Source organism: Mus caroli, chromosome 9 (assembly GCF_900094665.2).
Source record: "Mus caroli chromosome 9, CAROLI_EIJ_v1.1, whole genome shotgun sequence".
NCBI classification, from domain to species: Eukaryota; Metazoa; Chordata; class Mammalia; order Rodentia; family Muridae; genus Mus; species Mus caroli.
The window spans coordinates 83,112,152-83,130,069 of record NC_034578.1 but is presented as its reverse complement, the minus strand read 5'-3'; the positions used below and the strand labels follow the sequence as shown (position 1 = coordinate 83,130,069).

The following is a 17,918-nucleotide window of genomic DNA, read 5'->3' as shown; positions in this document are numbered from 1 at the left end:
CTCAACTGAAGCTCCTTTCTCTGTGATAACTCCAGCTGTGTCAAGTTGACACCAAACTAGCCAGCACACATGGTATTTCAGATTCTAGGGAGGGTGCTTTTCCTCTTCTTTACCAGGGGGGGAGAGGGTGGGCTTTAAAGCTGACCGTGAAGGTAGGGAACGACGTTCAAGCCTAACACAGGACAGACAGCAACAGGGACAGATGTGCAACAGCAGGCAGAGAAGCTTTCTCTAACACAGCTGAACCTGCTTGTGCCTTTTAATGCTCTTGTAGTATTAATCTGTCACAGTTGCCGTAGCCAAGGACCTCTTTCTGGGTGGTTTCAATGAAACAGTTTTTTTTTTTTTTTTTTTTTTTTAATTTTGTGGCTGCTGTACACCAAGTTCAAGATGTCAGTAACTGTCTTCTACTGGGGTCTGTGTCCTTGGCTTGGGGCTGCTTTCTGTGTCCTTAGACTTTTTCTCTGTATATGCCCTCTTGTCCTTGGTGTTTTGGCTGTTCCGATGTGACGTGGATTAGGACCATCCTAAAAGCCGTATTTTAACTTCTGAAGTACTACTGGTGAGGGCACCAGCATATATGATTATATGTGGGGGAACACAAGCTTGACCCCTAACAGTTTTGGTTAAACTGTGGTTGGTCAGTCAGGCTCTCTGCTCTTAGACATTTGTGTTGGCCAGGAGTCTGCTGTTGGCATTTGCAGCCTCTGGCCACAAGGGGTCAGTAGCGCCTGTACAGTTTCACCAGTTAAAAGGCAGGCAGGCAGGTCTTCTTGCAGATTCAACTTCCTGCTTTAAATATCAGTAATTTAAACTATTGCAAGATTATTGAAATGGCACCATTTAAGATTCACATGCTGATGTTTGTCTTGTTGATTGAAGGTACAGTCTTCAAAATCAGTACTTTGGAAAAAACATCCTGATATTTTATCCCAATCTGTACCGGCCAGTTTTTAGTTTTCATTACTTATGAACTGAACACACTATATTAAGCATATTTTGACAATATAAATGAAAACAAATTAACACATAGAGGAGAAAGTAAGAAGGCAAGGGGCAGTGGAGGGAAGAGGACTGGATTGCAGTCTGTACCACTTAGAATACTGTGCTGTTGCCTGCACAGAGAACGAGGACTCAGGATGAAGAGCCAGTGTCAGGAAGGATGCTGCTCTAAGGGGTTGCAGGTGTGAGGTACCTGGGAGCATCCAGATGTCTAATTCTTCCATGGAGTTGGAGGTGACGGACACACAGGAATGACTAGAGAGATAGAAAGAGCTGGTTGCTCTGTGCTTGTGTTGGTGGTGGAGCAGAAGGCATGGCTGCAGTTGCGGGAATCTGAATACGGGAAGGAAAGTGAGGGCAGAGGACACTTCGTTACTGAGTCCGGAAGATGGAAGNGAGCTAGCAGTCCAAGTTGATCAGCTCAGGCCTGTCAAGACTTTGAAGACTNTCGTCTCTGAGAAAAGTGACAATGTTCACACTGAAATCTTTACTCCNGAGCCTTCCCGGTCACTAGTGTCCCTTCCTCTTGCTACATCTGATTCATAGCTGCATTTTCATTTTCTTTGCTCATGTGTGTGGCTTTTTTTCTGGTAAAAATTATAAATTAACTTTTGAATTGGATAAAAATTTGATTTGTGTTCAATATCACCTTCTCATTATGACAATAATGACTTGCCTTCCTTATTTTTAGATTGTGCAAGATGCATACAAAGAAAAGATGGCCACTGTTTATCCTGAACCCCAAAACAAAGAAGAATTTGTCTCCTCCCAGATGTACAGCACTAATTATGACCAGATCCTACCTGATTGTTATCCGTGGCCTGCAGAAGTCCAGAAAATACAGACCAAAGTCAACCAGTAACACAACAGCTAGGATTTTTAACTTTATTAGTAAAATCTTGAAGTTTTCATGATTTTTAAGGGTCAGAATCTTTTATGATGATTCATAGTGTGCTTAGAATAAGGTGATTTTAGTTTAATAACAAACTCATGGGAGTCTATTAGGATAAATTTCACACTAGACGGTTTTGTTTTACTTACTGTGGATATTTATGTTTTCTCTTGTGATTATTCTCTTTACGAATTCTGTTTAAAAGCTACTGTACCTGCTGCTGAGAAAGTCCTCACTGATATGTAGGAAGCTAATGGAAGACCCACAGTAGTAATAAATTAATATAGCATAACTTGATTACATTAAATGCCTACAGTTCTTTCTTGACTATTTTGCTAAAATCTCTTAAACAGTAAAGATAAACACAAACTTCGGTATAGCTGAACGTTTACTAAACAGAAGCACTACTTTGTTGCCTAGAGAAAAATCTTCTCAGGACTTTTATTCCAGGCCTCCGTTAGCTTTGTTCTTTTTGTACACCTGACTTGACACCTCTGAGAAAGCTCACTGCTGTTTACAGCACCTTGCGTAGCCTTAGCTCATCGGTGTCTTCTGTCGTTGTTACATCCCATAGAGTAGAGCTCTCGCTCCCAAACACTCCATAGAAACACCCTTTCTCATCTCTGAGCAGCCCCCGGCCCTGCTGAGAAGGGCTGCAGGAGGGTCCTTGAGACGGGGCCCTGGGAACCCACCTCTGAGACAAGGGTGTCAGATGCCAGACAGTGGTTCCCAGACAAGCTCGGGCTCCATGAAGATCACCTGCTCTAATGTCCCTGTGCTTAGTTCGGAGGACTGAGAGCTCATGACATGAGTAAATACATCTCTAATGCCTACCTTTCTATCAGATATTAAAATATGTTAATTACCCAAACCATTCTGTGAGAAAAAAGCAAGCCTTTCCCAGGTGGTATTAATTTACTGGACACGTTGATAATGGCATGACTAGAAACAGCCTTAACTCCTAAGCTCAGGTTCGAGAACATTCTGTGTATCTAGAGACGCCCCTGACTTTGAAGTTGCTTTAAAGCCTGTGTGGGTTTGCGGTGGGCAGCTCTGTACAGTGAGCTCCTTGAAGGGGAAGATATGGATGCTTTCAGGTGTGAGCTAAAAGGGTACACACTTTCCAATGACAACTTTTGACTAACGGTTTCTTCAGTGTAGTTATTTGGGAAAGATTCAGAATTTCTATCTTTTCTTGTACGTTTCCATGTTGTCAGGTAGTTGCAAATAAATGTATTTACCTATGCAAAAGATTTATTAAAGCCTAGAGAATATGAATAATACCGTAAATGTCATTTTTTTCTTAAAATATCATCGCTGCACTTGACAATGATAGTGCTGAGTTTTAGGGGATCATATGAAAAGCTATTAATATTTTTAAATAATTTGTTTTGTTTTGTTTTTAAATTTTGTGTGTGTGTGTCTGCATGTGCTTTTTTTGCCCTGGTTTTCTCTGGTGCCCACAGAGGTCGGAAGAGGGTGTCAGATGCCCTGGAGCTAGAAGTACAGGTGGTTGTAAACCCCCCAATGTGGGTGCTGGGAACTGAATGCGAATCCTATGGAAGAGTAGCAAGTGTGTTTACCTTGTGAGCCATGTCTACACTACCAAGGTATTATAAAGTTTTAAAATATTCTAATAATTGCTTATTCCAGTGTGGACTTCATTTAATATATATGTAAGCATATGGGTCGGCTACTATGAGTGACCTCTTCTTATTCTTAGGGAAAGATGTCCCAGCAGGCTTTAGACAGTCACTCGCTATTCATCATGCATTGCAGTCCATTCTTTCATTCATGGTATCCTAGTGGTTGCCTCATGAGGTCAATACTATAAGTCACTTGCCAAGCCCACAGAGCTCATAAGCATAGGCAACAGGGTCCAAGTCCCTGCTTGCTTGTCTTCATCTTCTCTCCTTTTGCTAGTCTACTGTAGACTAGCCAGCAGCATCCCAAGTGCATTCTTAAGTTTTCTAGGAGCTTCATTAAAAAAGGAGAATTCATGTTGATAATAAATTGAACCAATATATCTAAAATGTTATTTCAAAATATAATTAATACAAAAATTATTGAAGTGTTTGGTCAAGTTGATACCAAAATCTTTCAAAGGCAGTACTCCTCTCCACTGATATTTTAGTCAGTTCAGATCAGCCCCAGGCTAGCCTTTTTCTCATGCACCTATTGCCTGCTGCTTCATCCACCCANCGTGGATGTGTGCCATCACACCCAGCGTGAGACAGTAACTCTTCCTTGGAGTTCCTTAATAGAAAGTTATTTCACCCTAGACACCATCCATCCATTCAGTACAATCCCATGTGCGAAAGGCGATGCTAACTGGAAGAGTCACATTGTAAAAGCACACTGCTAGTTTATACTCAATGCTCTCAGGAGACAGAGCCATTACAGTTTTTTAAATTTAAAACAATTTTTAAATGTATCTTAATTTTTTGTACATTGATGTTTTGCCTGCATGCATATCTGTATGAAGGTGTTGGCTCCCCTGGAACAGAAGTTACCTACAGTTAGGAGCTGCCATGTGGGTGCTGAATTGAATCCCAGTCTTCTGGAAGAGCAGCCAAGCGCTCGGAACCACTGAGCCATCTCTCTCTAGCCCTCCATTTCATTTTTTACTGCTACTGTCTTGATCTTGTGGCTCCCAAAGTAACCAAAGGGACAAGAAAACATGGAGCATAATGGGCGCNGGGAGGGCGGGCTTCTCCTCACATTCTGCTGCCTGTCACTCAGCCACAGGGCTGCAGCACAGGAGGCGCAGGCTCTATTTCCTTCTTTCTTTTTTCTTCCTTTCTCTGGCCCNGGGCTGCAAGAGGAAGTAGATAAGATGAACATGTAGCATGGACTGTACCACAAACCCAGTTTTTGTTTGAACTTCACAAGGAAGTGAGTAAATGCATTCTAGCATATGTAGAAAATGGAAGGCCACTCCAGTAACACGCGAGATGAATTCTGCTTTTATAAGCAGAGCCTGGACCAGCTTAAGCTGTAACTCAGCCCTGACCCACTGTAAATCCTACTGAAGTTTTACAGCCTCCCTGCCCAACTCCATAAGAAATGACATGGCGTACTCAGGTTTTNGAGAAAACATTTCTTTCTCTTTGAGGAAAAAAAAAAAAAAAAGAGTTCACATGAAGGTATGATGCTTTACTGAGCAGCGACAAAGTGCTTTCCAGAGTGGCAAATCTGCCTTGCAAGACAAAATGTAGGTTTATCATAAACATAGAGTATAAAGAATTCAGTGGTCCAGAATGCTTGAGGGCGACTCTGGAGTCCACCCTCAGAGGAGGAGCTGTTGACGTATGATGGCTGCCGGGAGAGGAGGAGACAGTTTTCTTTAACTGTGCCCTGCTAGGTCGGCCATTTTCCAGAGCAGGCTCTACACCAAAGAGTGTTTGGGCAACAGAGTTGGGCTTGAGGGGGGAGGGAGGAAGCAAGCAGGGTGGGCAGGTGGTAGATCTAGAAGGAGTTGGAGGAGGAGGGGGAATATGAACAAATATACAAAGTAATAAAACTACTGTTTTAAAGGAAATATACATTCTAGATTTCAAAAATGAAATATGTGGAACAAAGATTCACTGGAGGCTTAACATCAATTAGTAGATCAATAACTTCATTGGAAATTACCCAGATGGGAGCTGGGGTTGTAACTCACTGATAGTCTAGCATGCCCAAGGCCCTGGGTGCAATCCCCAACCAGTACTGCAAGACAGACAGACAGACAGGCAGACAAATACAGAATCCCCAAACCAAAGCCCTAAATGGCTTAATGTCAGCATTCTGCAGGAGTTAATGGGAGACTGGTTCAAGCTGGCCCAGTGTGAAGAGACTAGTTTGGTGTGTAGGAATTTTTGCAGGGCCTGGTGACATGAATTGATGTCTGAAAATTAACAACCAGGCAGCATGGCTGCTCACTGAGAAAGATGACTGCTTTGGGAGTGCTTATCCGCTGAGCACAGCCCAGCTTAGAACATGATCAGAGAACAACTTGACAGGGACAGTAGCAGTGTTCCGACAGGNGCCAAGAGAAGTGTCTCACAGAGATAGGAAAGTCTCTCTTGTTAGTCTACTTTAATCACCGTGATAAAAATGTGAAGCAAATAAGTGTAAAGAGAAATACTTCCTTGGCTCACAGTTTCAGGGGAGTCAGCCCAGGGCCCCTGGACTGCTCTCCTCACTGCAGGACTGTGGGGAGAGAAAACACTGTGATTGCAGGAGCACGTGCCCGAAGAGGTAGTTCATTCTGTCAGGAGGCAGACAAAAGGTTTGAGGCCAGGATATGTTCTTCAAAGGCACTGTGTCCTGGTAACCACAGCACACCTGAATTCAAGGCTGGCCTGTGCCACACAATGAGATCCTATCTTAAAATGATCCAAATCTGCTAATTGCAGCACTCAGAGGCAGAGAGGCAGGCAGATCTCTGAATTCAAGTCCAGCCTGGTTTACAGAGTCACCTTCAGGATAGCCAGAGCTACACAGAGAAACCCTGTCTCAAAACAAAACAAAACAAAAACCCCCAATCAATCAAAAGAGCACATCCTCATTAGCCACTTCTTCATTAACAGCTCAATCAATAAGAACTAATAGATATATTAGTCGTCTGACGAAGTTTAGCACCATCATGATCTGATCACCTATTGATACATCTGCCAACTTACAGCTACTTCTTTAACACCACTCTGAACTCTATACATCTAAACTGTTCTTACATTGAGGAGAATTANTAGCCACCTTACCTCGAGGTTTGGCTGTTAATGGTGGTAGGGTTCCACTGTAGACAGTGAAAGCTAATCCTACCCAATGTGTCTGACAAAGCACAGAGAATTAAAGAGAGAAAGCAGTCTCTAGTACTGTCGAGAGTGACAAGACCTGTGATCATCCAACTCTGTCTTCCACCTCAGCTCCTTCCCCTCAGGCCAGGCAGGTCCACACACCTTCATAAGCCAAGGGATTGGTCAGAAGCCTAGAGGAGGTACTGAGGAGCTGGGCAGTCGGGGGACTGTAAGGTCATCCATGCTCCTGGTAGCAGGAACTCTGGAGTAGTTCTACCTGGGGCTGGCTTTTCCCATTTACTTCCTCTGAACCATGCAGGAGAAGGGAGCCCTTACCCAAAGCCACGTATGCACTGGGGAGGGTGGTGTGTGTTCTTGTCGGGATGGGCAAACCCAAGCAGCAGTAGTATGCTGGGGATACAGTGCTGAGCTTTGAAGTCATACGTATGTATGCATGCATGAAGGTAGGCGTATACACATGCAAGGAGATGTTTTAAAAATCTGAACCTCTTTAACAACTGTCTATGGAAATACACTTAAAAGTTTTGTTCAGTGCTAGTGCTGGGTATGTTAAAGCNGAATTCTTTGAAAGAACTCCAGAGGCAGCCATGAGCTCGTAGATTTAAGACTTGAATGTACTCTGCTCATTCAGTGATGTACTGCTCCAGTTTCCGTCCATAAGTTTAGTCCTTAAGCTGTTTCTATTTCAGAAGCCATTTCTACTAACAATCTAGGAAAATCCTCTAAGGATTAACTGTATATAGCACATAGTTTCATTTCAAAGGACAAAGGGTTAATGGAATTCAATAGGGGCTAACAATTGTGAATGCTGGTTTAATGTTGTTAGTTTAAGGAGATAGACACAGAGGTGATTNGTCTGCTATATTGTTTTCAGTCTAGGCAAACATGGAGAGTATTGGATGGTGTAAAGTCTTCTTTCTTCCCCTTGTGAGGGGAGGTGTGGAGGCCCCAGCTTGAGTTCCATCTGCATAAAAAGGGATTGAAACACGAGCTGAGGAGCAAATGTCTTTCCAGACTGGCCAGAGCTTTCACAGACTCATTTGTGCCCTAGAAGACTCATGCTGAGCTACACAGTGGGGTCAGCTCCACAGCCNCATGGGCCCCACAGGGGTCTGATGAGGCCATTGAGTCCTCTNCCTAACCAAGGCTGCCTGTTTCCACCCTAGACAGCCTGTGTGACAGTACTGGCTTGTACTGGCTCATCAGGAGTTTCTCAATGCACACAACATTGGTAGCCAGTGATGTTTCATGGGTACCAGGGTATTTCTCTGTGTGTCACCAAGTCCTGCCCGCATAGTTTGGCATCTGGAAGGGACTGATTCATCCCTCTGAGACCTAGCAGGGGAATACAAGTCTCCTCAGGGAAGGGGTGCGATGGTTGAGACCAGAGAGAAGGAAGGTGCAGTTGGCACATCGGCGATGTCCTGAGATTCTTAGGCTGGTTTCTTAACAACAAAAAATTGGCAAAAGCTCCTTTGCTAAGGATCTTCACAATTTCTTAGGTATATGAGTGTGATGGTTTGTATATCCTTGGACCAGGGAGTGGCATCATTTGGAGGTGTGGCCTTGATGGAATAGGTGTGACCTGGTTGAAGTAGGTGTGTCACTGTGGGGGTGGGCATAAGATCCTCACCCTAGTTGCCTGGAAGTCAGTCTTCCACTAGCAGCCTTTGGATGAAGATGTAGAACTCTCAGCTCTACCTGCGCCATACCTGCCTGGATACTGCCGTGCTCCCACCTTGATGATAATGGACTGAACCTCTGAATCTGTAAGCCAGCCCAATTAAATGTTGTTTTATTAAGACTTGCCTTGGTCATGATGTCTGTTCACAGCAGTAAAACCCTAACTAAGACAATGAGTGTTTACTCTGGATGTATGTCTGTGTACCACGTGTGTGCTAGGTGTCCTCAGAGGCCAAAGAGGGCATCTGATAGCCTGGAGTTAAATTGATGTTACAGATAGTTGTGAGCCATTCTATGGGGACTAGGGACTGAACCTAGGTCTTCTGGAAGGGCAGCCGGTGTTCTTGATCACTGAGCTATCGTTTGACTCCCCCCCCCCNCCCCCCCAGGTTTTGGTGTGCCCTCCTCAGTGAGCGTCAGCTCTTGCTAAGTTTCAGTGTGTACCGACCCATGGGAAGCAGTTGGGAAATACCAAGACCTGTGGGGGTGCAGCAAAGCCATGCGTTTTTTCATGGACATGACTAAACTAAGAATATTGCTTCTGCTACCAGAGGTGCTTCTCACCAAATGATAGAGTAAGAAGAGCAGAGCTCTTCCCCGCTTCATGCCTTCTTCTAAAGACAGATGAGTTAATCTGTATGTGCAGGAGTGTGGGCGACTCCTGAGACTTTACTGTGATCTGCTGCTGCTGTTAGAATCTAGTTTTANTAAAACACTTCAAATTGGGCTTTTAAAGTAAGAAATGTAGTAAGCAGGCGCTCTCTATGCTGAGTTTATCTGTTGTTTAGAATTCATTTCCAGTGATGAGGGGGTATGCCACGTATGTGNCAGCGTCATGAAACAGATGTCTTAAATTTATGAATTTGTATCTGCAGTCTGGTATGAGACATTAATGTGGGGCTCGGGCGGGACTTGCTTTATTCACTTATTTCTTGTGTGTGGGTATGGGTGTTTTCCCTGCACATGTCTGTGCAGCGCATATGAACGTGGTACCTGAAGAATCCAGAAGAGGGCATGGATTCCACTGGAAGTAGAGTTACAGATGGCAGCGAGCTGCTGTGTGGGTCCTCTGCAAGAGCAGCCAGTGGTACTCTTAGCTTCTGAGCCACCTCTCCAGCCTGGTTTTGGACTCGANACAAGTCGCTCTGGTTAAATATATCATTTTATTGATTTATAATGAAATGGTAATCAAGTGTGACTTTACACAGCAACCTGGAAACAGCATCACAGTTATACTGGCACAAAGCTAAAAGGCCTATTAGCATCAGCAGCCAGGAAATTCTAGAGCTAGGTTTGTCACCCAGAATTCTATATTGTCATTAGCCTTTTTATTTTGGTCTTAGTAACATAAATACTTAATGCGGTTACAAGCATAGNCATCTTAATAGGGTTCTAGGACTCTGAGCTTTTGCTTTCAATACCAAATAATATCTGAAAAACATGCTCACTTTTGTGTTTTCTGAGAAACTCCAGGAATTGGCCCAGGTTCATGTGATAATCATTCCGCAATCCATAGTCACCATGGGCCTCAAGGAGTAATTCTTCAAACGAATGGAAGAGGCGCAGGTCTTCACCGTCCCCCTCTGTCTCCACACTTTCTGCATGCTTGCAGGAAATGTGTTTCCAATTGGGGTATCTGATTGTGTGCCAGAATTCCTCACAGTGATTCTTGAAGCCCTCCACACAGATTATACCAGGCTTTCCTGTCATGCAAAATCCAGTCACATCTAACCTTTTTCCCACTTCCAAAATCTTTTTCCTCAGGTCTTGCTGATATATGTGGTGGCTATAGATCCACATGCGGAGGAATGTGTTCTTGACTGGCTTCACCTGTACGGATGGCTCATCCGACAGCTTTCTGGTGAGGAAGTAGGATGCACTGTTGTCCTGCAGCCACTGGATGGCTGCACAGACACACAGCTCACCTGGGTCGAAAGTCCCGAGATAAGCACTGAGAGCTTGGTTAAGCAGCAGCTGCTGTTGTCTGTCAAGCTCAGGTGACCGTCCAAACAGCTGCAGAGCCACGTATGGGTAGTTGTGAGGCATGGTTACTTGCAAATCAATGGTCACCTTAAAATAAAAACCACATAGATTTAAATACCGAGAAATCACACGAGCTAGTTTATCATGGCAACTGCACGATTACGATAGGAACAGTCATGGAGACTCTCAAGGGCCTGCCTGCCACTGACCAACTTATGCAGTCAGCTTTCCTAACCACCNCNGACCAGCAACATGTGCCGGGTGTCCTGTGNTGGAACAGGAAGTGATGAAGTCAGACATGATTTCTGCCTCAGACCGGAGCTTCCTGAGGGAGACCATGCTCACACATAGCAAGAATTTCATTTCAATTTGAGAGGCAGGATCTACTGTGGGGGAAGTTCAAGGTTCCACTGAAGTGTGTAATCAAGGAGATAAAATGGTCTGAGTGAAGGACAACTGAAGGCTTCGTAGGGGAGAGCTAAAACATTCTTCTAAATGTCCAGTCCACATGGTACCTATGCTCTGCTAATGTTCCTAGGACTGAAGGNTCCAGAGCATGGAGGTAAGTTTATATTTAACATGTAGGTTTTGTATGTGTAGTTACTATGCACATTCAGTGCCATTGAAAACCGATGAAATCCTAAACACTCATTAACGTCATTAAAGTCTGTCTGTTACAGGCAAGATTTAGGTATATGTAGAAAATCATATAGAAGGCACATTCTAACAGTTGGGTTGTTAAGAAGTTGGATGAGGAGACAGAATAACAATATAAGACTGTAAGATCTTTTCACATTAAAAAGGCATGCATCCTTTATGTGAGGTTAAGAGAATTTATGGACCATCTCATGTTTGGTACATTTTCCTTCCAAACACATACTGGGATTTGAAATTGTCTATTTGTTACCTGGACAGGAAGCTCATGCTTTTTGGGTTTTCCAGTTAACAAGTGGATTACCTGGATAATGGGGCTATGCCATTAAGAGCACTGGCTGCTCTTCCAGAGGACCAGGGTCCAATTCTAGGTTCCCACATGCAGTTCTGGCCTCCAGGGGGCACTGCATGCACATGATGAACAGACATACATGAGGGGGAAACACGCATACACATTAAAAGCAAAACAAGATAGGCACCCAGAAACACTTAGGACCAATGAAAGCACCCACCTTGGGCTCCTCAATTTGGAGCGTGATGACAAATTCGATGTTGGGTGGGAGCGCCTCCCTGGTGCCTTCCAGATACCTCTTTATGTTTGTTAGGGCGTTTACATCTTCGAGTTTTACTTCTCCTTGATTAGGAAACATAGANAACAGCATTTCCATCTCCAGCAGCTGAAGCTGAAGGCTTTCTTTTATTGACCCTGACATGTCTCCAAATCAGCCGGCTTGGAAACCTGGAAAAGGCCCAGAAATAATGGGGTTGTAAATGACGACTGGTGTCCAGGAAAATTTCCCAAGGTCCCTTTTCTAAGAGGCAGTCCTGCTGTTTGTAGAGAGCTACGGGCACACATCCAGACACTTTAGATTTCTCTCCTAAACCCCCCAAATCTAGTACGCACAACATCCTTTAAAATGCTCCGTCAAACCCCAGAATCCTTTTCTCTCCTCCCCATCCTTGCCGGCCATTCTGGAGTCTGCGCTTTCAACAGGTGCTCGGGTGACAGATTTCGTGGCCGGTGGTTGCAAACACCTGTATTCCCGGTCAGCTTCAATCCCGGGAAAACCAGGGACCGGCCCGGGAATCCCACTTGGATCTCAAGCCTGCGCAACTAGGAAGGATGCCTGCAGTGCGGAGGGGAGGGCTCTAGGTCATCCCCGCCGCCAGCCCCCATCCGCAGCCCCCCTCGGAGGACAGCCTCCCCGGACCGCAGTGGGGTGCAGCATCTCGCGCAGGTGCATAGGGACGCCACCGCAGAGCCAGGGGCTGGGAGGAGGGGTCTCAGCCATTTCCACTTAATAAAATGACGCCTAGGGCTAAGCGGGTGAAGACCCGCGGGGATGACGCTGTCCTCGCCTGGCAGGGGCTGGGCTGGGAGGTGATCTCGGTGGTCGGAGGGACGTCAACGCTCCCGTTCTTTAGGGACCCCGGGACCCTGAGGCCCAGGCTGAAAGGCGCAGCTGTCCACCCCGGGAGCTAACCTTCGGCCCGCCTTAGCCGCTGTCGGCCTCACCCTTTCAGATCACTCAAGCCAAGCAGCCCCGAACCCGCTCCGAACCGCAGCCGCAGTTCCGCGGGCGCGAGCAGCGCGCGGACGGCCGGGGGCGGGGCTTGGCGCATAGGGCGGGGCCACAGACACCAACCGGCCGCGATTGGTCGGGGCGGGGCTTGGTGGTGCAGGGGCGGGTTCAGTGGCCCTTCCCGGCCGCGATTGGTGTGGGCGGGGCGTCGGGCCGGAAGCAAAGCTGGGCCACGTCTGCGAGGTCTGAGTGAGTTGGTTTGGTGCGCACTGCGCGGCCGCGTCCCGCTTGTGGAGAGAACGTTCTTGCTCCAGATCTAGGTGAGTGGGCGTGGAGAATGCCGGGCCGCTGTGGGTGGGGGTTCATCGGCAGCTGAGGCTGGGGCATGACTGCCAGACCTACCTGTCCACCGCTACGGCGGCCCAGGTGCCTGAGGTCCTCGCGCTGTAGTGCGTGGAGCCGCGAGTCAATCAGTAGCTCGGAGCAGGATGCATCCCCAAGGATGGCAGTTTGAATGAAAGAAGCAAACAGTGTTGGGGCTTTTAATAAACATTGCCATACCTAATCGAAATTAGTTCGAGAACTCCAAATGCATTAAAGGGTGGAAGCATGCCGTTGTTCTATGACTGTGATTTTCCTTTGAGAGAGTTCTGGATTTCGTAGGAATGGTTGACGCCCCTATGAATAATCGGGATACATTACCAACTGGTCAGTTTTTTTTTTTTTTTTTTTTACAAAAATATATTCTTCCTTGTGGACAAAAGTTTGATAACTAAAGTAGCTTGGGAATGATCTATTTTACTAACTGGAGAAAAGCAAATATTTCCCCACATTTCTGGTAGTGTTGTGTATAGAAGCAAGGAAGGACAATAAAGCGAGGAGGTGTGGCTGTTAGCGGAGGGACAGCACCCCTTCTCTGGGCAAACTAGGATAGAACTGACCCAGGAAGTACAGTTTGTGGCTCTGCAAATACACTGCTGGCCGAAGTGGAAAACTCCGAGTTGAACGAATTGGAGGTATCCCACACTCACTTGTTTTTAAATGACAGGTCGGAAGCAGCATGGTAGATGTTGGTTGTTTTTTATGTGACTTTAGAAGGCTGCCATGCCTGTCTTTATGGAGATTGGTGAGGCTTCTGTGAGATGGCCTAGCTGATCAGGGGTGGGGGCGGGGGTGTGGATGTGGGGTTGGGTCTCAGACCAGAGGAAATGACTGTCCTTTGCTTTTCCTTTGGGACTGTTTCTTTCTAGCCTGGGAGGAACAGCAAAAGAGCCACACGGATTCGAGGTTTCTGACCTTCAGGCTCTGCCTTTCACTGGTCGCACACCAGACTTTATATGATTAACCGAGGTCCACACCGGAGTTGACCCTTCTGTAAAATAAAACGATGGTGTGATGGCATTACTTTAGGACAGTTCATCCTGGAGACAGAGTGGAAGAGGAGTGGACAGGCTGGTGTCTCTCCCGAGTCTGTCCTGGAGGGTATGGTTTAGGCAGGGGCTTCTGGGTAATTCTAACTCCAGGGTCTCCTTTTCTCTTCCCTGCCTTCGCAAACGTGGTTCTCTGGAGAGGGTCCCAGTGAAGCAGATGTGCTACATTGAGTTGGCAGTTTGTTACCAAGCTTTCCCTTCTTTATATTTCTTACTCTTGTAGGCATGGATCTGGAGGCTGTGTGTAAGCGCTCGGCACTCCATGCCAAGCCCCGGGGGCTCATTCTTCAGTATGGGACTGCTGGATTTCGGACAAATGCCCAGCATCTTGATCATATCATGTTTCGAATGGGATTGCTAGCTGTCCTGAGGTCAAAACAAACAAGATCTACCATTGGAGTCATGGTTACGGCCTCACACAACCCTGAGGTAACAAGGTGCTGTCTTTATTTACAAGACTAAGCTATAGTGTCTGAGAACCTTGAACCGAAGTCCACACACATTTTTTTTTTTTTTCAAGACAGGGTTTCTCTGTATAGCCCTTGCTGTCCTGGAACTCACTCTGTAGACCAGGCTGGCCTTGAACTTAGAAATCTGCCTCCCAAGTGCTGGGATTAAAGGCGGGCGCACACATTCTTTCCCTCCCTCTTTTCCTCCCTCCCTCCTTCACTTCTTTCTTCCCTCCCTCCCTCCCTCCCTCCCTCCCTCCCCTCTCCCTCACCCCTTCTGTCTGTTTCTCTCTCTTTTCGAGACTAGGTTTCTCTATGTAGCCATGGCTTTCCTAGAACTTGCTCTGCAGACCCAGGCTGGCCTCAAATTCACAAAGATCCTCCTGCCTCCACCTCCCAAGCGCTGGGATCAAAGGTGTGTGCCACCATNACTGGCTCAAAGTCCATATTTCAATGCTGGGAGTCTGCCTCCTTATTTGTACGCACCTTTGGGTTNGAAACAACTCTTGCTGCTGCCGTCCAGCTCCAGACTGAGCTGGGTGTGGAGGGAATGGGATGAGGCCATTTTCTTGGAGAGTGTCCAGATTAGAGAAAAAACAGAGTGTCCTTCCAAGTTTGGATGGAGACACTTTATCAGTAATGTTAGCGTCACAAGGAACTGAAGGGGCAGGGCATGGAGACTTGGTGCCAGCTGGTACCCAGGGCAGTTCTCAGCCATCAGCTGGGTGAACGACAGCAAAGGTTCTTCTCTTGTCACTCCATTGTGTGCTCCCTTAAGGTTTGTTTCTCTTTTAAGGAAGACAATGGTGTGAAATTGGTTGATCCTTTGGGGGAAATGTTGGCCCCTTCCTGGGAGGAGCATGCCACCCGTCTGGCCAGTGCGGAGGAGCAGGACNTGGGGCAAGTGCTCGCTGCCATCGTGGAGAAAGAAGCTGTGGATCTGACACAGACCGCCTTCATAGTCATTGCTAGAGACACCAGGTGAGGGTGAGAGATGTCTGCGCAAGCACAAACATCCCTGAAGGCGCCATCCTATCAGTGGGAAGGCAGGGTTAAGAGAGGCCCAGGCCACGCCCCACTCTCCGCTTTCCTTTTTAAGTGGCACACAGAGGCTAAGTTTGGGTTTGGGGTCCCCACAGTTTTAACGCTCACATAATTTGATTGGGGGGTTTGTAGTCTCTGGAAGCTTCTCTCTCCTCAAGCGTGATGGTGCCAAGTCAGCATTTCTGTGAGAGTTCCATGAAATCATCTGTGCTACGTAGCCATGTCCTTGCATGTTGGAAACATGCAGTGAGTGTGACACGTGTAGGTTCATTTCCCCTCTGCAGAGCCAGAGCACATAATTGTTTTTAACAAATCACACTTGAAGATTTTGTTTGTAATTTGTTGCGGGTTGAGATTTTTCTGTATTTCTCCATTCTGGAATTCACTGGAAATAATATTTTATAGTCCATGTGTTCGTCACGTTCAGCACCTTCTGCCTTTACGAAAGCTTACTTTTTTTTTTTGTGACATTGGATTAAATGTATACCCTGAAACAATAGTTTTCTCTTTTATGCAAGCTCTGGCTTCGTAATAGTTTTCTCTTTTATGCAAGCTCTGGCTTCGTCTACGTCTTCTTCAAAGGATATGTTCTTATTCTTCTCCCGGTAGCTGGGACTTTGTTTTTACCCAGTGTCTTGTTACTAGAAGGTTTTGCAGACACCACTCTCTCCTTAGGTCCGTAGGCAGCAGAAATGCTAAGTGATTTATGTCCTTGAGTTATTTTACCAGTAGTTATACAATGATTTGCTTGCTTGTCGGGTAGATGAGTAATTGGTTCTGACTTTATAGAATGAAAACCAGGTTCTATGCACTCAGGAGTTTTAAGACCCCCATATGCCTACACGGTGTGCATTCGGTGTTGATTATTATTAGTATCTAAGATGCATGCTGCTATAGTCAAACTAGGTGCAAGTTATATCCTTTATATCTTTTAAAATATTCTTATTATTGCTTATTTACCTGTGTGTCTGTGTGGATGTGGATTTGCTAGAGAAGGTCAGGTGTTTCATCAGATTTCTTTGAGCTTGCGTTACAGGCAGTTGTGACCTGCCCATGTGGGTGCTGGGGATTGAACTCAGATCCTCTGTAAGAGCCATCTCCTCAAGCCCTATTTTATACCCCCCNCCCCCTTCTTGTTTTTCTTTCCAGCACTGGGTATTAAATTCAGGGCCTCNTGTATNCTAGGAAAACACACTTTTACTCAGCTATACTCCTGGCCCCCTTTTTAATTCTGATACATTCTCACAAATTACCCAAGCTGGCCTTGAACTCTGTATTGAAAGTAGGTCATGAACCTAGTGATCCTCGTGCGTCAGCTTCAATTAGAGGTCTGCATCATCGTACCTGACTGGCTCTCTGTAGTCTGTAAATTTGAAAGCCAGAATTTTCTAAGAAATCACCCATCTATGCAAAGGCACCCATGCGAATGTTGTAATTTACCCTGTGGGTTTGTTTTTGTTTTTTGTTTTTTTGCCAGAGTTGCTAGCTTTCAGGTACCATGAAAGTGTTATTATTTTGAAATTCTCAGCACACATTTTCTCCATTTGCTTTCCTATTTGCTAACTCGGCTTGCTTTCTTTCCTTTCGCAGGCCCAGCAGTGAGAAACTTTCACAGTCTGTGATAGATGGCGTGACTGTTTTAGGAGGTCAATTCCATGGTAGGTACTTCCAGGTTAATCACTGAGAAATTGTTTTTAAATTTCAAAAGTAACACATACTTAAAGTTTGGAAGTAACAAATCAATAAAAATTAAGAAATGAATTCCTAGGTAACTAACTTTCAAAAATATTACAGTTTACCCATGAGGCAGAGCATATTAAATCTTTTTGCTTGTGACACCTTTTGCCTGCTAGATTTTCCCACAATACCATACAGACACCGTGACCAAGGCAACTCTTCTAAGGACAATATTTAATTAGGGCTGGCTTACAGGTTCAGAGGTTCAGTCCATTATCATCAAGGTGGGTGCATGGCAGCATCCAGGCATGGTATGGGTGGAGCTGAGAGTTCTACATCTTCATCTGAAGGCTGCTAGAAGACTGGCTTCTAGGCAGTTAGGATAAGAGTCTTAAGCCCATACCCACAGTGACACACTTACTCCAATAAGGCCATACCTCCTAATGGTGCCAGTTCTTGAGCCAAGCATATACAAACCGTCACAAGCCTCTACTGGCTATTGTATAGAGACAGCAATTGAAAGGAAAAGAGACCAGGGAGATGATTCTGGCATATGCAGTAACCTCTGTGTAAGAATTGAGTAAAGATGAAACCATGAAACTTCTTGAATTCAAAGGATTTCAGGATTTGGTTAAGGTTAGAGCTATGAAAAATAACTTTTGGGTCTCTAGGTTGATCAGGCAGGTACAGGACATGTCCTTATGATATTGTTTGGGTCTGGGATTGTTCAGAGATTCATCAGCCTGACCATGAATAAATTTTAAAAGAAGCAGCAGCCG

The 17,918-nt window shown here is 45.6% G+C and overlaps 3 protein-coding genes across 4 annotated transcripts in view; 2 read left to right on the top strand and 1 right to left on the bottom strand.

Moving 5' to 3' along the window:
• Nucleotides 1–2,201, top strand: part of Me1 (malic enzyme 1) — a 128,331-nt gene extending 126,130 nt beyond the window's left edge. Inside the window, exon 12 of the mRNA XM_029481966.1 lies at nt 1,694–2,201. Within this exon, the coding sequence (XP_029337826.1) occupies nt 1,694–1,864 (171 nt within the window). The 3' untranslated portion in view covers nt 1,865–2,201. The remainder of the gene's footprint in view (nt 1–1,693) is intronic.
• A 7,322-nt stretch (nt 2,202–9,523) lies between these two features.
• On the bottom strand, nt 9,524–12,613 carry Rwdd2a (RWD domain containing 2A). Of its 2 annotated transcripts, none has more exons than XM_021172681.2 (3): nt 12,533–12,613; nt 11,529–11,755; nt 9,524–10,449 (listed from the first exon to the last, which is right to left on the bottom strand). In XM_021172681.2, exons 2-3 carry the CDS (start codon nt 11,727–11,729, stop codon nt 9,772–9,774), a joined length of 879 nt encoding a protein of 292 aa, XP_021028340.1. In that variant the 5' UTR covers nt 11,730–11,755; nt 12,533–12,613; the 3' UTR covers nt 9,524–9,771. The 2 variants fall into 2 exon arrangements, with proteins under 2 accessions (XP_021028340.1, XP_021028339.1); XM_021172680.2 differs by having other exon boundaries at nt 12,501–12,587.
• A 132-nt stretch (nt 12,614–12,745) lies between these two features.
• The window catches only part of Pgm3 (phosphoglucomutase 3), a 17,759-nt gene continuing 12,586 nt past the window's right edge, over nt 12,746–17,918 (top strand). The window contains exons 1-4 of the mRNA XM_029481965.1: nt 12,746–12,859; nt 14,193–14,398; nt 15,215–15,399; nt 17,053–17,120. Of these exons, the coding sequence (XP_029337825.1) occupies nt 14,195–14,398; nt 15,215–15,399; nt 17,053–17,120 (457 nt within the window). The 5' untranslated portion in view covers nt 12,746–12,859; nt 14,193–14,194. The remainder of the gene's footprint in view (nt 12,860–14,192; nt 14,399–15,214; nt 15,400–17,052; nt 17,121–17,918) is intronic.